Here is a 23,312-nt window from a genome sequence, read left to right as displayed (position 1 = left end):
CTCAAATTATTATTTAATTATCTTTAAAATAATTAAAATTAATGAATCCTAAAATAGATGGTGAGAACTGAGAAGAAAGTATAATTTAAGAATTAAAGAGTCCTAAAACATATTATTTGAAGAAAAATATATTTTTAAAATTTAAGTGGCCCTAAAATATGTGATAAAAGGTATTATAAGAATTAATAATTAAGGAAACTTAAGATATATGGTGTGAGAATTTACTATTTAAAAATGAGGATTTTTTGCATATAGCCACTCAAAAATAACTTAATTATGCTTCATAACTATAGTTTATTAATTACGATTTGTAGCTACATGTTAAAAGGAGGAGAGATGTGAGCAAAATTGGGAGAGGGAGGAGAGAGGCAAGCGAGAGAGGACCGAGAGTGGAGAAAGATGAATCGTATATATATCTATCGAATTGTATATGTATATTTGTCAAATAATTGTATATATGTAACTGGTATACATATATATTTTCATATTTGACGAGCGAGATTGAGAGAGAGAGGAGAGAGGCGAGCGAGATTGGGAGAAGGAGAAGAGAGGCGAGTGAGAGAAGGCAGAGAGCAAAGAGAGGCGAATTATATATGTAATTGTTATTCATATGTATTTGTATATTTGGTGAGCGAGATTGGGGGAGGGAGGAGAGAGGCGAGTGAGAGGGGCAGAGAGTGGAGACAGGGTAATTGTATTTGTATATGAGTCCTATAATTGTATATATACATATCTATAATTTGTATTTGTAAACGTATAAGCAACGAAATTACAGTTAAAAGTAAGTTGTGAACAATAATTAATTCAAAATATAGTTATGTTAGTTAATTAACTAGTATATGTTTGCTTATTCACGTAATTTTCCCAATAAAATTTTGATAATTAAAGTAGAAGAAAACTTAAATTTTTCAATATAACTAACATCATTACATCAAATATTAATTTTAATACCATCAACATTTGTGAATAAATGAATAGTTATAAAAATTAGCAAATAGATTTTGCTACTTATTTTTTTAGTGTCTCTCTCTTTTCTTGTTATTTAAATTTTCATATTTTGAAACAAAAATATACTAAAAATTACACAAATTATAAATGAGAACTAGTAAAACTATCCTCGACTCGCACGGAAATTAATATCACAGAATATATAAAATATACTTAAAATCTATTAGTGATTAAAACTAAAACACTATATTATCTTACATAGAAGATTACGCAGTAACGAACATTAATAATGTAAAGGAAAATGATAATTATAACATATGATCAGTTATCCTTCAATCAATCACCTTTAATTTGATTTTATAGTTTATCCTTTTGCTTCCAAGAAGTGTTACTATTTGATATTTTTGGAGAATCAAATGAACATCCACCTGAGATATTAATTTTTCTAATAAATAAATAATCATTGGCGAAAGGATAAATAAATTTTAAAAGGCTGAAAAAAGTGAACAAATATTCTGATTCTAACGTGTAGAAAGTTTACTCCTACCTTTTGCTTTATCCCATTTAAATGTATCATAAGTAATTATTAAAATGAAAAATTAAAGAGAGAATGTATCATATTGGACAACAGTTCAATTTATTATATATACTTGAAAGGTAAAAATATTACACAAAACTATTTAGTTTTTTATATATATATATATAAATCAACATACCAAAGTGATGGAGTTCAATTTGAAACTACACTTCTATTCCAATCGCAATGTCGAGAAACACATTTATTACTTCAAGAAAAGTTTTTACAACTTGGAGTAAACTTGAGAATCTGTCCATACTTCATATTGAATATGAACAATAAATTTATTGTGTAGTTATCTATGCCTTTGGGATTAAAAGAGGCTCCAGTCTGGTCATATTCCTCTATATGGTATCCGACACATCCTTGAACCCATATAAAAAAATTATTAGTTCTTGTTTTCTTTTCCTGGTTCACTTCGCACATCAAAGTGTGATAAAGTTTTTAAGATCTTTATGTCCTTACAATGACATACAAAATTTAAATTTTGTCTTCAAGAGATGGTAGTACAAATCTTTAAGGAGTTTTTTTCTTGTACCTTCAATGTTTCAGTAGAGGAAACTTGTGTGAAACTCTATTAATATGTGTTATTTAATATATACTAGCAAATACATATAACACTAACTTTGCAGAAATACAAACAACAAAGTTTAAAATATGTACTAAAAACAACAATTAAATCATAAGCATAAATTAATGACTGTAAAATAACATACCAGGAGGGTCTGTAACAATAGAATGAAACAGAAAGGAAAAAATCGAGCCCACTGAATGCACGGTGTCCCCTTAAGGAAATTATTTCCCTCTGGTACTTGAGTTTTTTTTTTTTTAATGACAAGGGAAACCCACAGCCGCTACCCTTTGGGTGCGCACCGGGTAAAACTCTCGCTCCTATGCAATAGCTCGCATACCACATATAAGAGGTAACCCGCACTAGGCAAGCCTGGTGCGACGAGCTCGACCTAGAAGGCAAACTCTCTGCTTTCGCTGGCAAGGGGTTTCGAACTTGAGACCTCCAACATGGAAGTCCCAAGCCCAAACCATTGGGCCACCCGAGGTTTAAATGAATAGATTTTCTCAGGATGGAACGAATCTATTCACCAGTGTATTGATACAAAAACAATTTTGTTAGTCACTCAACAGGAGCAAAGTACACGAATATTTAATTGTGCAGAAGAAAAGAAGTAGTACAAATTTTTTGTTGTTATAAAATGAGAGGAAACCCTATTTATAGATAATAGAGGGCAGTGTGAACAAATTCTTAACGTGCCTTATCGGAAATGTCACAACTCTTTGAAAAAGTTACAACCCTTCGAAAAGGTCACAACCTTTCATAAAATTCACAATTTTTCATAAAAGTCGTAACTCTTCATAAAAGTCACAACTTTTCATAAAGTCACAATTTTTTATAAAAGTCACAACTCTTCATAAAAGTCACAATTTTTCATGAAGTGGAAGACTAATTTTGGAAATAAATAAATTAAAAGGGAATCCTAATTTAAGGTGACACCACGTAGGCAGACCTAGGGTTCTCAATATATATATATATGATGTTTCAACCAAAAAAAAGAGAAAAACAGATAGCTTGATGTAAAATTCAAGAGAAAATTCATTGAGCCATGTACCATCATCAAAGAACCTTTTACAATATGCATTAAGCGTGTTTTGTCTTAAAAACTGAAATGAAGAAATTTGATACTAATATCATTATTAATAAGTCCTAAAGAGTACATATTAAGGGCTTATTTGGAAAATCACCTTCGTTTGGTGTATTTGAATGTAGTTACACTGTCTGATGTGTTTGATTGACTATGTAATTACTTGGTCAATCGATAATTGGGTGATTGGAAGAGAGTAATTACATTATAATTACAAGACAATTACTTTTTAATTTCTTTTTTTTTTATTTCTATTTTTTCGTTTTAATTTTTTTTATTTCTATTATTATAATTTTTTAATTATTCTAATTTTTTTTATTATTATTTATATTTCATTTCATTCTCATTCTCAACCTTTACTTGATATGTTTTCATGTAATTTTTTGTATTGTCTATTTTTTTATGCCATATTTTTTTTTCACTAGCATCATTTTGTTAGTATTCTAATTTTTAAATTAAAGTATCATTCATTGTTGAGTAAGGTCATAGAATTACGTTTTACTTTTTTTTTCCTTGAAAAAATAATCATATTTATGTATGTTATGTTGAAATTTGACATAAGAGTATTATGTTGAATTTTTTGTTTCAAACTTAGAACTTATGTTATATTTCCAGTTTCATTTGTTTTAGTAGTATTGACTTGAGATTTCACATTGTAAGCTATTTATTTTTTAGTTAGACTTGATACATTATTTTTTTGTCAAATATTTTAATAATATATGACATTTTATTTGTAATATTAATATTTTTGTCAAACGTGCATTTCATGATGTTTATAGAGTTCTTGTACCTTTTTTTTTTTATTAATTCAATTGAAATATACTAATTTGAAAAATGTATTATTAGTTAAGAATAAATGCTTATTAATTTATATTTTTTTCAAAAGACAATATATATCTTAAATATTTAATTTAGTAGAGTATCATTTATAAAGTTCTTTATTTGTCTAACATAATTTTTAAATGATTACCTTTCATTTTTAAAATTTAATATAATCTTATGATGACAATTGTGTAACCAAATAGTACATTTGCAATTATACTATAACAAACAAACATGTTAGTAGGATATACTAGGTTGCATAATATGAATTTGTTGGGTATAACACACCATTTAGAAAATCAAAAATATGAATTAAAAATTATTATATTTTGTTACCCCTTTGATTATCATCATATCATATATCATATATATATATATATATAAAAGAGAACCTTAGTCCCGCCTACGTGGCACCATCACAAATCAAGATTCCCTTTTAATTTATTTATTTTCCAAACTAGCCTTTCATTTCATTAAAAGTTGTGACTTTTACGAAAAGTTGTAAGTTTTATGAAAAGTTGCGATTTCAATGAAGAGTTGCGACTTTTATGAAAATTTGTGACTTTTATTAAAGGTTGTGACCTTTCCGAAGGGTTGCAACTTTTCCAAGTATTTGTGACCTTTCCGATAAAGCACAACAAACATTTGTTCGCACTACCCTTTGTTGTTTATAAATATAGAGATTTCCTCTCATTTTAAAACAACGAAAATTCTAAAATTCTTATTCTTCTGCACAATTAAATATTCATGTACTTTGCTCCTGTTGAGTTGCTCACTGACACCATTGCTTATGTTATAGATCCTGATATTTTTTTTACATTCATAAATTTATGCTTATGTTATTAATGATAAATGATAAGATGTTATAATTTTCATTTTCCTTTACATTATTAATGTTCGTTACTACGTAATCTTATATGTAAAATAATATAGTGTTTTAGTTTTAATGACGGATATGTTTTAAGTATTATTTTATAAATTCTGTAATATTAAATTTCTTTCGCGCAGGTAATTTTACTAGTTCTTATAGATAATATAAAATAATTAAAAATATTTTCCTGAATTTTGAATAATATCCTATTTAAAACCTACCGATGAAATAAGTAACAAAGGCACATTAGGGGGATGGGGGTCTAGTAAATTTGAAAAACACAATCAAGAACCACCAAAAGTTCAAACTTGAAAAATTAAAATTAGAACTATCCTCCATCGGAATCGGCGCGCTCGCTCGCTACATGTCCGCCGCAGCCGCAATGGCAGGGTTATCAAAGACGCCGGGAGCTTTCACCATTACACCACACAAGCTTTCTATTTGCATTCTCATCCAAGTCTATGCTCCGCCTTCCCAAAGCTCAGTTCCTTTCCCTTTCTCTTCCGTTGCTCAACACAATCTTCTGGGCTCCTTCTTATTATCTCTCACTAAGGTAGCAAACATTTCTTAGCTTTCAAATTCTATATAGAAATGTGGTTCGCTTTTGTACTCTTTCAGTGATTACTAAATAGTCTCATTAGAAATTATTCAGTTTCAATTTTCTGCTGGAAGTGTTTTTTTTTTTTGTGTGTAGAACACTAAACACTGTTTCTGACTCTGTAACTGATTCAGTGAAAGTTTGATGCTGGTTAAATATTGTAAAAAGAGTTTTTGGACCAAATAAAATTAATGAGCGAAATGAGGGTATTGATTGAAATCGTGATTGTTCACAGTGGAATTGTTTTGGTACACAGGTACAGTATAGTGATTTAATCAAATTAGATGATATATCTTGTTTATTTGATTAGTTAATTGTTGAACAAGAGTTTAAAAGTAATGCAGTACCTTTATGAAAAAGTGTTCTTTGTTAATGATAATTAAACACTGATTATGGTTAGTGAAACCAATTTAGTTGGAACTAGCAATATAATCCGATAAAGAACCAAAAGAAGCATCTCCTCAAGGTTGGCGCTATATGTTGGACTTGTTCTATCTTTGACATCAGAAGATTCAGAATTCTACTGGATACTGTATTAGAAGTGGATTTATGTTGATAGGGTTAAAATTGCTGACTTGAGCTTACTTTTCTTCATGTCTAGAGAAAAGGTACCTGAAACTTTTACTATTGTGTTTGATATGCATTATGCTGATTTGAATTATATTAGTCATTTTTTCTTGGTTTGGAGAATGTGTTTTAGGACTATATATCAATGCTTTTGTCGGTAAAATGATTAGGGTCTAAATCTCCCAGTATAGTGTAGAGTGTGCTGTTTGAATAAAGCTAATTTGTCTTTTTTTCTTGGAACAGTCATCTGAGGATATTTTTGAGCCAAAGCTGGATGAACTTGTCGCACAGCTTAGGGAAATTGGAGGTGTATTGAATCATTGGTTGAGTGACCATTTAGCTCGCAAATTATCATCATTAGCCTCACCAGATGATTTGTTCAACTTTTTTAATGATTTGCGAGGTAATGAAATCATTGTTGTTCTACGTTTGTAACCTGCTTAACTTTTTATTTACAAAGTTTCATGTTATTATTTTGAATAGGCATACTTGGGGGTTCTGATTCAAATGTCATGGATGACGATCAAATCATTTTGGATCCTAGCAGCAATCTTGGAGTCTTTGTTCGTCGTTGCTTACTTGCGTTTAATCTATTATCATTTGAGGTACTATTAAACTATTCATTATCTTGTCAGAAAGACTTCGCTCTGTCAAGACAAGGGCACCAATGAAGCATAAAGTTCAATGCCCGAACCTTAAGTGTTATTTTTGTGCACTCATTGCAACTGTTGAACAGTTTGATTTTTGGTTCTACTTTTCCAATTCGACTTGTTATATGTTACTTATTTTTGCTTGGATCAAGCACATAGTAGTTCCGCTCATTTAAAAGTAATAAACATGTATCTGGATTGTTTTTCTCTGAGTAGGCTGTCTGTCATCTTTTGACAAATGTAGCAACATATTGCAAAGAATCTCTCTCAACTTATGAGTTATCACATTTCAACGAATCTGATAGCGATACTGAAGCACCAATGCACTATGAGAACATGGATTTGGAGAATCTTGTTGTCGAGAATGTCAAGAAAGAAATTGAATCAAGAAATGTGGTTGATGAAAGACTTTCTTTCCACAATCATGCACCTAAAGCTCTAGTTAGAGCAATTGAAGGTATTTTTCTTTGGTAGATTTTCTTAAAAGTAAAACCATATTCATATGCATTGGGAAAGATTGATTCCTGTATGTTGCAAAGTTTGCGTCCAATTGTTCAGTTGAGAATTCCACTACTATCACTCCATGAGAAATGGCTCTGTGTTCCATAAGGAAATAAAGAAAGAGTAGAGCTAAGCTCCTTCCAAAAAATATTTTGTTGCTATTTGTGTCAAGGATAAGCATTCCTTCTACTTATTCCAACAAGAATAAGGTTTTAGTACATCATATAGGTAGTCAAAATATTTAAAACACAATTCAGATTACTGTGTGAAGTGTGAACAACGAACAAAACCAGGATTCTAGTTTCGGAATTCAGATGATATTTTTTGATAAATAGTGTTACAAATGATATAGTCATGTTGAATTTAGTTGATATTCTATTAATTCCAGATCCAGTTGAACATGGAGCTTCTTCATGTCTTGTAGTTTTGCTCCCTTTGCTGTGTAGATGAGTAACTTATTTGAAAACTTGGTCAATCGAAGGATATAAATCTATGGGAATTATCCACTTATGCTGGACAAATTATTAAGGGAATTCCCAAAAATAACATGAACAAAAGGTGCTGCAGTTATTATAGACCCTTGCTGATAACTGTATCAGTCTTGTTTACCTGCCTAAGATATGATTACTGTGTAGACAAACAACTTGTTTTGAAGCCTATAAAGTAGAAGTATAAAGGATCTACGGGAATTTCCCTCTCATGCAGTACAAAATATTAAGGGAATTCCAAAATTAAAATCAACAGAAGCTGTAGAAGCTATTACTCCTTTTTGATTGCTGTAATATTCTTTTTTACCTGCCTAAGGTAAGATGTGTTGATATGTGCTAGGTAATTTGAGTATAATGTTCAGCTTTAAGCTGTCTTTGGTTCTTGCTTACTAAAGTGCTTTTAGAAATGAATAAGCCTAGACAAATGATATGTATGCTTTTTAAGTGCCTAATGTTGGTTAGTCATGGCTTGCAGATCGTGATTTTTCTCCTGGGCCACAAGTTAGAAAAATCAGTAAGCCTAGAGAAGTTGGCGCATGTGCATCTTCTTCTCGTGATTTATCTGATCTTGATGATTCTCCATCTGGGGCTTTCTTACGTACAAACTGGCAAATACAAGGTTATCTATTGGAGCAAGCTGATACGATTGAAAGGTCATTGAAGTTTTATAGATACTACTATTCAGCACATCATGTTTGTCCAAAGACACTTGTGAATCGCTGAACTGAATAATATATTTTCTCTTTCAGGCAGGGAAGCTCCTTCCCTTTGAATGCTTTTGAGTCTGTATTGAAGGACCTTCTTAAATTAGCTCCTGAACTACATCGTGTAAGATATTACGGAGTGAGGTGCTTTGGGGATTTGAGTTTATTTTGTGTTATCTGTCTCTAAAGTAACTTTTTGTGCACTGAAGGTTCATTTCTTGCGTTACTTGAATAGCCTTTATCATCAGGACTATCATACTGCTCTAGAAAATATTCACCGATATTTTGATTACAGGTATACTTATATGATCTATTATGTTGTCTGTTACATTTCAAACTTCCTTCATGTTTGCATTAATATGTACTCATATAATCTTTGTATGCTTCTCAATGTAGTATAATAGTTGTAGTTACCTCGTGCATAACTCAAAACGCCCATAATCAACTAGAATATTGGACATTTGGTCAGTGTTATCAAAAGCAAAAGCTGTAATGTCCATTGGGGATTTAAGCGCAAATTAAGCGTCAGTTTTAATGAAAAAAGACACAAAAGGAGATAAAAATACAAATATATATATATATTTAGTCCAAGAACTAATAATTATAAGCTTGAATGACAAATGTATGCATGAATGACAAATGTATGAACTAGGAAATTGGAAAAAAAGAACAAAGATAAAGTGAAATATTAATTGTATAGTGTTGCCTCTTCAGAAGAAGCTCATTGGAAGGAAGAATATATCTTAGAACCTTGATGACGATTTTAAAACACACATTAAGCGAGGCAAAGCGCTCAACACATTTTGAGCATCGCTTTAGCCTTTAGGGCTTAAGTGCACCTTTGATAACACTGTATTTGGTTTGAAAAAAATATGTTGTCTAAGCATTCTAGGCTACCATAATGTGTCCTTGGGCTTAGTGGTGGACCCAAAAATCCTAACAAGAGGACTTTTATAAAAATATAAAAATGCCACATTTAGGATTCAAACTTGTGACCTTAAGCAATTTTTGAATCCATTTTACCACTACATTTAAAACTTTTCCTTTATATCAAGGAGGTTAAAAAATTTATGTGAAAAAAATATTTTTATCCTATTAGCACAATAAAATTTTCCAATGAAGTGGATTCAATTGAACCTCCTTCAGTGAAAAATCAGGTTAGCCACCGCTTGAGCTTACACTTGCAATTCTATAGGCATCCTCAATGACTATGGTGAAGCAAACTAATTTCTACTTAAAGAATCTTATTGCCTATGATGATCTTATCAGGCTTATGAACATAGACTAATTAGATTTTGAGAGGGCGTTAATAATTCAGTTATATCTTCAAGTTAAATGGTCGATTCATAGGTTCAATTAGATGTTTGGTTCCTAGGTGCAATAACTTTTTTGTGAAAGCAATTACTAGAAGGGATAGCTACAAATATATACCATTCGACCATCTAGTTTACCAAACATGCCCGAAGTATACACTACAATACACCTAGTTATATATGGTGTCTATATGTTATTTATATGTATGTCTATTATATGTATAGGTATGTATATTATACGTATAAGTTGTATAGATATGTTTTTTTTTGAAACTGAATATGTATAGATATGTATATTATATGTATTAGTATATTATATGCATATTAGTATAAAGTACACTACTTATACACCGTGTACATATTTTATAAACTAGATGGCCCAAAGGTATTGAGCTGTATTTTTTTTCTACTAGAATAAGGGGTGGAAAATCCGTTAGAATTTATATTCTAGATGGTATATTGACAAACAAAAATGATAAGGCATAGTGCAACAATGCATAAAATTCTAAAGGTTTTTTTATAGGTTTTGTTGCGTCTTTCCTTTTATTGAAAAATAAGAATATGACCCTTAGCTTATTGAGTTTATAAAGAAATAGACCTTAGACCTAACTCAACTGCAAAAGCTACCTCAAGAGGTAGGATTGCCCAAGACCATAGAAGGAGATAGATTTTGCCTTCTACCTATCGATGTGGGACTTAACATTCCTCTCACACCCAGGACTGGACATTTGAACCGTAAACAATACATGATGGAGGTAATTGCGCCTAATGTCCCCCAAAGTGTCTGGTGTTGAGTTTTTGTCCCCGCTTAATAAAATATTTTAAAAATAACCTTTACTTGAAAAAATTCGTCAGGAAGTATTTATGTAGGCATAGCCCCCAAGGCCTAGCTCGAGTGGCAAAAGGTGGAGGATTTGGGGCTTAGGTCGCAGGTTCAAGCCCCACACCATGCAAAGCGCCCAATATTTAAGTGTAGAAAGGTAGAGGGGCGGACCCATTATCCATCGAGTTTAGAAGACTGTGGTTGGTCCAAAGGGCGGGTGACATACGGATTTCTCGGTTATCAAAAAAAGTATTTATGTAGGCATAAGTTCTAATGTTTGCCTATAAGATAAAACTTGTGGTCAATTGAATAGGTTTACTGGCTTGAAACATCCTTAATGTTTGCCTTATGGGCAAAAGTTAGAACTTATGCGTGACGGGAAAACTTTATACCAAAGTTCTAGCTTTTGCCTATAAGGTAGAACTTCTGGTCTGTTGAGCAGGTTCATTGTGTCAGAATATCTTGAACGTCTGCTTTATGACAAGAGTTAGAATTTTTTGAAGTGGAAGCTATTTTTAAAAAAAATTGTTAAGCAGGGCCAAAAAGTCAATACCACTTATGGAGGCCATTTTCGTTAGACATTCCTTACAGGGACAAAGTATCAAGACCAGCCCCATCTGAGGGCCATTTCTGTACTTAGACACCGAATGGGTCCAACACATCGGGTGAACCAAGACTTGGGTGGGCCAGAACTCTGATACCATGATAAAAAATAAACCCGGGGTCTAATTCAACCCCCCCCCCCAAAAAAAAAGTAAGTAAATATTCTATAATCAAATAAAAATGTTCTATGATATCTGTTATACAAGTTGAATGAATCTAGACTTGATATTCTGCCAGACCCCCTAAAACTCATAGTGGCAAGACTAACTTAAGTTTACTTATTTGAAGTCAATAGAAATTAACTGAGATATCGTAGAATAGTGCACAATCACAAAAAAAAAGTGCTAGAATTTCTTCTCTAGAGAGTCGTTGGTAAGTGCATGATAAAAGGAACTGCTTGCAAGATTATGCAAACAAGGATTTTGAGAGTAAGCCTTGAATCCCCCATCATAAAGAGGTGTCTATTCTCAATCACCAAACAGAGATATGGTGCTGTAAATTTTCAATACACCATCAGCATAACTTGAATCACAAAACAATGATAACACTTCATGGTTTAAAGGAGGGCACTAATCGCGTAGTAAATAGAATTGTCAGTTGCCAGGATGATTCATTGCACCAGAATGGTCGCCCTGAATGATTCTAGAGAGAGGAGTGGCACCTCAATTGTTGTCGGAGAGAGGACCAACGCTTGAATGAATGAATGGTCATTCGTAGAGTAGTGACACCGATTGTTGAAGAGCGAAGCAGTGCCGAACACTAAAATGAAGAAAAAAGATGGCGGAGCAGGCAATACACTTTGAGTCTTTACCAAGACCATAGATGCTTTAATTCTGTACTAAAAGAAGAAAAACTTCTAATTAACTTGACTTTTAACATATTTATTAGAGGCGCTCCTTATGTAGGAGTCGTAGGCTACACACTATATATTAGGTAATCAGTCTCCATGCTAACAAGGTAAATTAATATTCCTCAATTGAACATAGTGTATCCTACAGTATCCAATAGACTATTCTATAAGATTATTTTTATTCCAGTACAATAAATTTAGACACGTATTTACGTGATGATTTTTTTGATGACCGAGAAATTTGTCAGGAGCTAACCCTTTGGGCCAACCTTAGCTTTGGAAAATGTATTTACGTGATATTCTAACACCTTGCAAATAGATCTGAGAAGTATTTTTACCAAAGTGCAGGGACAGAAGGATGTGATTTCGCATCCTCTTCTTCAACAGGCTGCAATAGCTTTGGTAGATATGAAATTGCGTTATTATGCTTGGGGATGATGCATTTTCATTTTGGGCACCCAAAGCAAGCTTTGGAGGTAGGCATATTCAATGTCATTTCCTACCTTCATTGTCCATGTTATGCTACTTTATTGAGTTTGATGCACGTCATCCCTCCGTTATTGGTGTAATGAAGGTGAGGGTGGGCATAGGAGTGGTCTTAGGATCTTTGGTGTTGCTACTTCGGCATGACAATTATTTGCTTTATAATTTTCAGGTGTTGACAGAAGCAGTCCGTGTGTCTCAGCAGGTAGCTGTTTTGTTCCTTCCCTTTCTTTCGACGAGGGCTTCCTTTATCTGTTACATTATTTTATCTTTCATTCTTTTATGCTCTAAAGTGGCATAACATATTCTTTGTAACACTTGCATCAATACAAATGTGTCATATGAGTATTTTTTAGATGAAAAGATCACGGGATCTTAATGGCAATCAACATAAGCATCTGCAATGATACAACTAACAATAACAACTACACCTCCATCCCAAGCAAATTGGAGTCGGCTATATGAATCCTCATTGACTATGTTCAACTCATGTCGTCTTCATACTAGAAAAAATAAGTTAATGATATATAACTAGGTTATAAATAACCAAAAAGAAGCTCTCTGCACCCTTCGGGGTGGCCCAGTGGTTTGGGTTTGAGACTTCCATGTTGGAGGTCTCAAGTTCGAAACCCCTTGCTAGCGAAAGGAAGGGGTTTGCCTTTTGGGTTGAGCTCGTCGCACCGGGCTTGCCTAATGCGGGTTACCTCTCCTATGTGGTTTGCGAGCTATTGCATAGGAGCAGGGGTTTTACTCTGTGCGCACCCAAAGGGTAGCGGCTGCGGGTTTCCCTTGTCATAAAAAAAAAGAAGAAGAAGCTCTCTGCAATGATACTAATTTGCTCTATTAATCACTTGTACCGCCATTTTGCGATTGATAGACTAGTACTTGGCAAGAAAAAAATGTCAGTTTGGTTGGTTGACCTCCTCTTCTGCCTTGCTATGTTTGTCTGTCATTTTAGGAGAGAAATAAAGTCAGTTATTGGTGCTTTGTAAATGGAAGAAACTCTTAGGGGATGGACCCATATTAACTTTACCTTTTCTCAGCCACTCAATTATCATCGAAACCTCAAGAATAATACTTCTTTCTCATTTTGTTAAATGTAGTATGAATGACCATGGAGTTCTAAGAATTTCATTTGACTTATTATTATATTAATAGGAGTAGAAGATATTATTATTATTATTAGTTGATTATTATTATTTTTAGTTGATAAGTTAGTGTGATGGGACAAATTGTCATTGTCTGAATTTGAATTTCTTAAATGATTAGAATTATAAATGAACTGAGAGTATTTGGAATATTAATATTTGTATAATTTTATCAAGCATTTCGGGCGTTGCAAAAACAGATGCATATCATACAAATTAGGATGGATTGAATACTTTTGGGCAGTTATTCTTTGGGCTGGTTCATACCCTTGTTCTGTGCGCATAACTTTCCATGTATTTGTTTTCTACAATAGGATATTTCTTGACTATCTTGTAATTGGTTCTTTTTGCATAGCGCTTATATGTGAACCTTTTTGCTTCTTACATGTATCTATTGCTACTTTAGCTGTGGCTGCTCATTGATAGCATCTTCTTTTCCTTCTTTCTGGTACTTACAACTTAGTCTGTTGGACAAAGAGTTCTTCTTTGATGCCATATTTTCACAGTTTTCTGTCACCAGTTTCAAGTTTTGTTTCTTCTCAAGTTGTACAATGTGCTGGACAGAACATTTACTCCTGTAAGAAAACATGATGCTGACTGATGACCTGACTTAGTGGCAGAAGAGTCCATAACTTACTAAAAATTAACTAAATTGAGGCCAGCTCTTAATCTTTGTCTAAATTAGTTGTATTGCCCATCTGAATTCTATTGATTGCAGTCTACAAATATTTGTCTCGAAAAATTTATCCTAACAAGGAGTTAAACAATATAATTGATGGATACCACCTTTGCTATGTGAAGAAGGATATCATCACACCAATCATCCGATCGTTGATTAATAGTTTGGAGATCATTGAATTTTCTGCTTTCTTTCTGTAGGCGTTTTCGTTAAACTGTGTCATCGGATTATGAACAAATACTTTTCTTGTCACCAACTTGTTGGCAAATGATTCATTTTTCAATATTTCCTTCCATGGGGTGTCTGCACATGATGATGTACGCGCACTGCTGTTGTATTGATGTTCATGATTGGATACCTGGGAAAATTAGCGCTGTTATAGTTTACAAACTAGAAATATCAAAATACAACATAAACTATACATAAAAGATACCGCGTTTTCATCTTTTGATCTATCTGCAAATGATTTCAGTATCCTAGAAATTTCCTATCACATCCCATATTGTAACAAAAGTTACATGGATCCTATCTTCTACACTTTTCACAACAACTTTTCACTTTTTATTTTTTTAAATATCTATAAGTAACTTTAGCTGTTGCATTTTTCCCGATTTATGAATGACTCAAAACTTAAACTGTTGTGCTAAACAATCATCTAAACCAAAACAAAACACTCTATCTGGAGAGGAGCTTTAATAATTTTTAACAAATTGCATAGCAAGTTTAGCTGACTTCCGAAAAGTCCAAACTCTGAATAGATAAATTTGAAAAGATCCCGATATTACAAATCTCCAAAACAATATCCATCTCCGTTACAGTAGAACCCTTGTGACAGATGCAGTAACAGTAAGTGGCCTAGGAGCTGCTCAGAAAATGGAAACCTCTCCACTATCAGCTGCTCATTCTGAACTGTTTAAATGCTAAAGATATGAAACCTCCTGATGAATAGATACAAATAGACTCAGCTGAAGTATCCATGTCCTCAATGATTTTGGCTTGTCATAGGGATCAATTCACGCTTAAGACATTTGCCACTTGTGGGATTACACTGGTGTATGTTGGTAGTGTTGTTTCACTGTATTGATCAAAACTCTGGTAGAAAGATTTTTACTTTTTTGTCCTGGATAGAGCAAGAAATATGGATATTAGGTCCTCCCAGGTATCATTTTGTTTCAAGACATCAACCGGCCAGATGTGCCTTTAATAACTTTCCTTTGTAGAGTTGCCTCTTTATTTAATCTATGTACATTTCTCACTAGGAGATCTTATGTTTCTCCTCTCCTCATGTGCAGCAAAACAATGACAGTTGTCTTGCTTACACGTTAGCAGCAATTTGCAAGTTATTGTCTGAATTTGGAGTCTCAAACATGAGGGGACTTATTGGTTCATCCTATTCACCAGTTACCAGTATAGGAACTTCATTATCTACTCAACAGCTCTTATATGTTCTCCTGAGAAGATCCTTAAAGCGAGCAGAAAGTCTAAAGCTGAAACGGCTGGTTGCATCTAATCATCTTGCCATGGCTAAATTTGACCTGACTGTAAGTTCTTTGATCACTCTCTTATTATTCATTACAGTAACCAGATAATCTAAGGTGATTCAAGTCATAGCATACTCCAAGGGAAAAATCCATTTGCACGAGTACAGTTGTGTTATGTATTGGTGAAAAAATTGTAAAGGCAGTAAGAAAGAGAAGCGGTAGCTGTTCTCGCTTATTTATTGCATGGTAGTACTCATTTTGTGTCGTTGAATATGTAGCACAAATTTCTCAATTGAATTTGTTGCCTTTGGGTGCTCATAATTAAATTGTAACATCGATATTTTTCTATAGGATACTGGATAATCCAATGGGAGATTGGTGAACTTTTGAGATTTGGAGAGTGTGTAGAATAGCCAATGCCAGGCTGAGTTCATGAACTTAATAGTTCTTATAAAGCAGTAATATTAGCATTTCTTACTTTATATAATCAGACTTGGCCTTGTCAAAAATAATCATACTATGGCTACTTTTAACATTCATCATCCGGTTTATGTCTCCTATATGAGATGTCTTAAATTGTTAGACACATTATGCCCCAGGCTTTGGTTCAAGAGTAGAGCTAATACAATGTGGTATATATGGTAGGTGCATGTCATAAGTTCGAATCCTATATAGTGAACCAAGTTTGTTATTTAAGTGGAGAAGAGCAGAGAGGCAAGCCCATTATCCACTGAGATTTGGATTAGTGGTTTTGTTGTTGAAAAACTACAATTCATTTCGTGTCTGTTTGAGAAAAGTTCAAATCTCTAAACTAAGCTGAACCTAAATTGTTGTGTGTGTTCTCTCATCGAATTAAATATGTTTTCTGAAATGCTACTCAATCCAACAATCAATCAAGTAAGGCCCAATCCCAAATTCTTCCCAGTTGCTTAAGATTCACTTCGCAGGGCTTTCCCCTATGGGCTTGATAATTCTGGCATGCTCCATTCGCCTCTCCCCTCCCATACTTATCCCCGAGAACAACCATCCCTAGTGTTTCTTACTCAATCCTTCATAACCATTTCCATGCAAAATTTTAACTGTTACATCCCTTATCCCCAACAGACATTCCTTAATAGGCAAAGTGATATTGCCCCTGTCAACAGGTGAAATCTTTTCACTTTGATTTCCATCCAAAGAATAATTCCTCTACAGCTGCTCAATTTTCTTAGCCCCTGCTACAGCATTTCTAAGAGAGACATGTAGCAAGTAGACCGGTTGGTACCTGTTAGGCTGTTTTCCCCAACTAACTACACCCCTTAGAAGAGGTATGTTTCTTCCTTCCTCCAAGTGGTTTCTTAAACTCCAGTAAAATGGGATTCCAAGCTGATATGAATTGTGATTGGAAGCTAAAGGTAGCCACAAATGCATTACGGATTGCTGATTTACATCTAGAAAACTTACATCAACTTTTTTAGGTTGTGATATTCCAATAGGACTCATCCTTAAATTGATCCTATCCTATGTTCTGACATAGATTGGAACCACAACCAAACTCCTCTCAAGTACTTTGGCCTACATTAGCATCACAATTAAAGAATCATTTGTAAACAACCAGGGAGCCACCAACCACATTCTTAGGTCCACTTGTTGTAGCCTTGAAGCCATTAATAAAGGCCCCTGTGCTGTGATGCACCTAAGAAACGTAGAGGAAAGCATGTTTTTGTAAGCAAAACTGCAAGGAATGCAGTAACCACTGTTTTCCTAGAGCAAATGAGCTATATGAGTCTTCAAAAACTAAGTTCTCGACATGTTATAGTACCCCTGTTATAGGTTTTAAATAGACACTGTAGAGACCCTTACCAAATTTGACTTGGAGTGCTTCAGTGCTGCAGCAATGCATATAGAAGTACTAGATTTTTTAGGATAAAATTAACCCTTCTTATTTTAGTTGGATTCTTCATATAATAACCTTACCAGGGAAGGCAATTATTTCCATTTTTGAAATAAATATTTATGAGTAAAGAGTTCTTATAGTTTCTGACCTGACTAATCAAGTAGTGGGTTCTCAGATTAACTGTTGGGTTCTGCAGTTGAGAAGCAGGTTGATGACAAACCGATACCTAATTAGAAACAATAAACTGTAGGCATTAATTTTTTGTGGTATCATCATTTTCTCTTTAACTCCTGTAAGTATGTCTTCTAATTTTGAAAGTAAAGGCAAAATATGACTGTCCATTTTGCAATTACGTATCCTCATCATGCATATAAAACATCCCAAATGACCTAAGGGAATTGAAACCATATATAAATTATTATTTATATTGTATTTTATTGAGTTGTATACACTGTAGGCATATTCCAAGGTCATTGCAGTTTTTCCATTTCATCTTTTGGAAAAGTCAACTTTGCTAAAAGAAAATGTATGCCCCAGCAGAGGCGTATTCAGAATTTCAGAATGATGGGTGCACTATTATGAAAATGTGGATCTAATCGGTTTGAAATTTAGGTTCTTATCATTGAAAATAGTCAAAATTTAAAATTATAAGTCCAAAATTGAAATGCTTAATTAATTAAACACCAAAGTGCTATCAATAACCACTTAAAGAGGAGTTATCCAATTTTAGAAGGAAAATAAAACAAGATAGATATAAAAGTTAAATTTCTAACCTCACTGAGAGGTGCACCCAATCATCATCACATTATATGATACTTCGAGTGTGGGTTCACACATCTATATTTAATAAAAAATTAAAAATATAACACTACAATATATGATTTCAGGAGGGGAGCATGGGTTCACGTGAACCCGGTGACCCCCTCCTGTATACGCCTCTGTGCCCCAGTATCCCCAAATTGCCAGGGTCTATGTTTCACATTTAGGGCATGTAAGTGATAGAACTTTATGCATGGCTCATGCTTAATTTTTAAGAAATTATCTTCTTCAAAGAGCCAAAGTTCATGTTTTGGTCCTTACGATTACAGAGGCGAACCTAGGATTCGAAGTCAACGGGGGCACCACTAAAGGCATATGCACGTTAGTCGAAACAATGTCAGGCAACTGCATAGTCTAGATTTTTTATTAAACACCCATAGAACTGGTGTCCAAAGGAAAAATATGAATTTATTTGATGAAGGTTGTTCTGCGGACCGGTGGTTTGGGCACCACTTTGCATAGGTTAGGTTTCGTGTTCGAAACCTGTCACGTACATGTTTTATGCATTTCTTTTAATTGTCAGCTAAAAAAATGATGTAGCAGCCAGCCAAGGTTCAAACTCGGGTCGCGCGGCAGCGTTCTTGGGCCTAAGCTGCACGCTAACCAAATGACCCAACCCAGCAGATATGTTTGTGGGGTCCTTTTAAAATATATCCTAGTTCTTCAAGGTATATACACATATATACTAATTTTTTTTCGAAGTTAACGGTTGCACATGCATCCGTAACCCACCCCATAGGTCTGCCTCTACTTACAAGCGTGTTCATTTCTCAGCACATTCTTGCACTTCACTCCAAACACGAAAGTCGCCTTCACACAACATCCATGAACAGAATTCTCCCAGGAGATAACTTTGAATTTCACAATATGAGTAAGAGCTGGCTTAATACAGGGAACAGATCTTGACCTGAAAAGAGAGGTCCTGTGATGCCATAAATCAAAGCTGCCTTTTCAATTTTATAGAAATAAAGCGAGGGTGTTTAATTGAGATAATCTTTCTAATCCATTTCCCGCTTTCTTAGAATCAAGTGATCATCTGAGTTGCTCTTTGAAGCAGGTTAAGTGTCACTACTTCACTTTCCATTCGAAGACCTGACCAGATATGAGCTTAAATGTCATCTGCTACAATTTTAGAAGTTCGCTTACTGTGTTCTACTTATATGATTCCTTTGGTCAGCTGTAAAATGCTTAACAGTTTCACCAGGAATATTTGCAACATCGAGCCAGAATATTTTCTCCGTATTTTCTTGTTAACACAACACATAGTTCCTCTGATCAGGAGGAGTCGATGCTGAACATTGTATTTTTAGAGGGCTTTTTGCTCTCTTCATATGATTGATGTCTTTATCTTTGATTTGTAAGGAAACTGAACCTATGACATTTAATGTGCAGCAAGTGCAACGACCTTTGCTTTCATTTGGTCCAAAGGCTTCCATGAAACTTGCAACATGCCCAACCAATGTCTGCAAGGTTATATTCGTTCCAAGATGTTTGCTTTATCTTTTAAAGTCTAAAGTTTCTTTTGAGTTGTCCATTTCTTTACCCTGATTGTATTCATTCTTGCAGGAACTGAGGTTGAGTTCTCATCTGATTAATGAATATGGTGATGAGGCTTCATTAATGATCTCAGATGGGGCCTTTTGTACTCGATGGATTAAGAATTTGAAGAAACCAAAAGGTTCTGTTGTCTTTTCCCAGGAGAATGAATGTAGGAGTAGTACTGACGCGTTCCAGTTCTGTGGGCAGCCATGTTCCATCCCTGGATCTGTGCTGCAACTTTTAGGCTCTTCATATTTGTTCCGTGCTACTGCCTGGGAGGTATATGGCAGGTGATGTGGTGTCTTGGTTCTCATTCTTATTTTTGCATACAGTACCCCACCGTTTTCTCTGTGCGATACGTTCCTTGTGCAGTTTTTGATAAAGTGCTGTTCAGAAGCATGACAATATTCTGCCTGGGTGACCACTGCCAACATTAAAATTTGCTAACTGCATGGTTAGTCAAACTATGCCACTATTTGTGATAAATGTTTAGGGAAAATTAAGGAGGAACAACAAATCTGCTTTGCTGCTTAATTAGAAAGATACTTGTCATTACTTTCAAATGCAAAATATAAGTACTACTCCCTCGTTCAGAATTCAAGGGTTTTCATCTTGACTGGACAAGTATTAAGACCTTTAAACCTTAATAGCTGAAGTATTTTAGAATTTTAATGAAGATGTGGTTCAAAAGTATGGATTTTCCTATTGAATAGTTTCAAAATTTAAGTACACATCATGGCACTTGGTACTCTTTCTTACAGGAGAAACGTTTTATGGATTATATGGAGATTAGTTCTACTAGATTTTATGCCAGAAACCAAATGTCGTATAAATAACACATTTTTTTACTCAGAGATCAAATTTTCTATCATTTCGAACCAAATGACCTATTATTCTCTGGAGTACTTCCCCATAATTCAAACTTTTGGTTGACACTTTCACTAGTTCTATCAGATTACACGTCTTTAAATAGCACAATTAAACAAGTATAGTCTCAAAGTCTATCCTTGGTGTAGATCCATGATCATGGGAAACTCACCACAGTTTTACACAAGTGGAAGCTCTCTCATACATGTCCTTTTGTCCTTTATGACATTTATTTATATGTTTAATATGAACTTGTTTATCCTCCAACATCAACTAGGAGGATTTTCTTGGCACTCTATCATGCGCTTTCTCTTGGTCAATGAACACAACAAGCAAATCTTTCTTTCTTTGCAGATCTACTAGGCATAAATCTCAATTGGCTCTCTGTCTGTTGTAGTATCTATTTGTCTATGCCATATTCTGATAGAAGAATGTCTATGCTCCATCACTCTTCCCCAAAGTTTCATAATATGACTCATAAGTTTAATGCCACGATGGATGACACAACTTTAAATATCTTCTTTGTTCTTAATATATTGGAATGAAGCTACTCTTCATTTACTTGCTAAGCATCCTACGACTTCTTAGTATAACATTAAATAGCTTGGTAAGACATACTACTTTAACATCTGGACTACATGTTTTTCTAATCATCGTATTTCTCATAACATCCTTTACTTTTACTGGCCTACTTATACGAGTATAGTTAAAGTTTCTATCGCGTAAAGATGTGTGGAGATCTGTAAAGTTATCCTTTTGATTCGAGTTGAAGAGTTGATCAAGATAGCTTTTCCATCTCCTTAGATCACATTATCTTCTGCACCAATTGTTGAGAATCGTCTTTAAGGATATGGACCTTGAGTGATGAGTCTAACTGAATCTCAAAAATCATCTCATGAGATGAGGATTGCCCAAGACATAACATATAAGGAGACAATACTTCATTCCTTCAACCAATATGAGAAACTCATTTCCCCTTGTATACCAAGGACTGGACATCTGGTGTGTGGACAATATATCATGAGGGACCAATTATGGATAAACCAAGAGCAGGGATATGTCTGGCTTTGATACCATGTCATGAAAATGGATTCAAGTCTAACTCAACTCCAAAAATTAGCTCATGAGGTGAGGATGGCCAAAGACATCAGGACTATTCCATTCCCTCAACTAATATGTGACACTAACCCCCCCCCCCCCACCCCCCCACTGCACATCAAGGATTAAGGACTGGGCAAATGGTACGTGGACAATATAACATGAGGGCTCAAAATAGGGTAAACCACAAGTAAGGACGGATCTAACTCTGATACCTTGTGAAGAAATAATGTGGGGGAATTATTTATAAGATTCCCATCTGGTGAAGTTCCAATGCACGTGGTCACCGGAATGAGGGCCGGAGAAGAAAATCCGTCGATGCCCATGGATCATAGACCCTATATTAAAAAGGAGGGATGGGACTGGACAGTTGGCAAAACCTGTAAGCTTTGCTACACACGTGGATTCCTCGAAGGAAGCTCCAAGTTTGAAAAGTGGGTCACGCGACCTTGCATGTGTGGCTGCCTCTGAGGCTATTATAACATTGGGCCAGCTTGCTTCTCATATGGAGAAAGACAAGAATGATATTAATATGTCTGGAGTTTATTGTAACAAATACAAAGGCCCAATCTTGTTATTTTGAGCATGCTAAAGAAGATCCTTTACTACTGGGGATTGAGGAGAGACACACATCTAGAAGATACAATATCAACAACTGAAGCTTAGGTTCTTCTTCTGAGAAAGACGAAAGCTTGCAAGTTGAAGAATTTGTAGTTATACAAGATAGAGAACTTGTGGGTCACAAAAAAATGAAGGGGTTGAGGGTTTCTTCCATGTTCTGCCACAAGTATCCGGCATGCAATGGTCAAACTGACTAGGGAAGAGATGTGATTATGTGGAGACGCTGAACCAATTAAACTCTGGACCAAGAAGCTGAGATGAATGCAACCTTATGGGTACACAGTAACATAATCAGACTGCAATCAATTTGGTTTGGACTTTATGGGATGCGAGAAGGAGGCTTTAGCACTCTTCATGAAAATGATAGCAGAAGAAATAAAAGCAAGCAAGAAACAGAGAGGCTGTTGTAAAGACACCAAAATTCAAAGGCATGCATGAAATAAAGGGGTTGTTTTTTAACATGAAATTCAAGGAGAGTGAATCGGGGTGTAGAAACAGGGGGAAAGCGTCAATCAAAGACATGAATGTTAATATTGTTTCATGGAATGTGGGGATTGAATAGGAGGGGAAAAGGAGAACGGTGAGTAGTAAGGTTCAAAAGTGGAAAGCAAATGCGTTCTGCTTTCAGAAGGGGATGCATTAGAGATAGTGAAATAACTGTGGGTTAGTAGGGGAGTTAGATTTGGTTGTTCGGAGGCCAGAGGTACTGGGAGGGGGGGGGGGGGGGG

General features: G+C 34.6%; 2 protein-coding genes across 2 annotated transcripts in view; one reads left to right on the top strand and one right to left on the bottom strand.

The window, feature by feature from the left end:
• Window positions 1-23,312, bottom strand: part of LOC125842528 (endoribonuclease Dicer homolog 3a) — a 384,270-nt gene that overhangs the window by 49,028 nt on the left and 311,930 nt on the right. The gene's annotated exons all lie outside the window — the stretch shown is intronic.
• The window catches only part of LOC125842530 (anaphase-promoting complex subunit 5), a 29,602-nt gene continuing 11,430 nt past the window's right edge, over window positions 5,141-23,312 (top strand). The window contains exons 1-12 of the mRNA XM_049521836.1: window positions 5,141-5,429; window positions 6,285-6,444; window positions 6,525-6,646; window positions 6,908-7,148; window positions 8,156-8,333; window positions 8,430-8,508; window positions 8,594-8,679; window positions 12,317-12,449; window positions 12,629-12,661; window positions 15,576-15,824; window positions 19,852-19,929; window positions 20,026-20,288. Coding sequence (XP_049377793.1) covers window positions 5,241-5,429; window positions 6,285-6,444; window positions 6,525-6,646; window positions 6,908-7,148; window positions 8,156-8,333; window positions 8,430-8,508; window positions 8,594-8,679; window positions 12,317-12,449; window positions 12,629-12,661; window positions 15,576-15,824; window positions 19,852-19,929; window positions 20,026-20,288 — 1,811 coding nt within the window. The 5' untranslated portion in view covers window positions 5,141-5,240. The remainder of the gene's footprint in view (window positions 5,430-6,284; window positions 6,445-6,524; window positions 6,647-6,907; window positions 7,149-8,155; window positions 8,334-8,429; window positions 8,509-8,593; window positions 8,680-12,316; window positions 12,450-12,628; window positions 12,662-15,575; window positions 15,825-19,851; window positions 19,930-20,025; window positions 20,289-23,312) is intronic.

Source organism: Solanum stenotomum, chromosome 10, assembly GCF_019186545.1.
Source record: "Solanum stenotomum isolate F172 chromosome 10, ASM1918654v1, whole genome shotgun sequence".
NCBI classification, from domain to species: Eukaryota; Viridiplantae; Streptophyta; class Magnoliopsida; order Solanales; family Solanaceae; genus Solanum; species Solanum stenotomum.
This window is presented reverse-complemented; position numbering and strand designations above follow the sequence as displayed.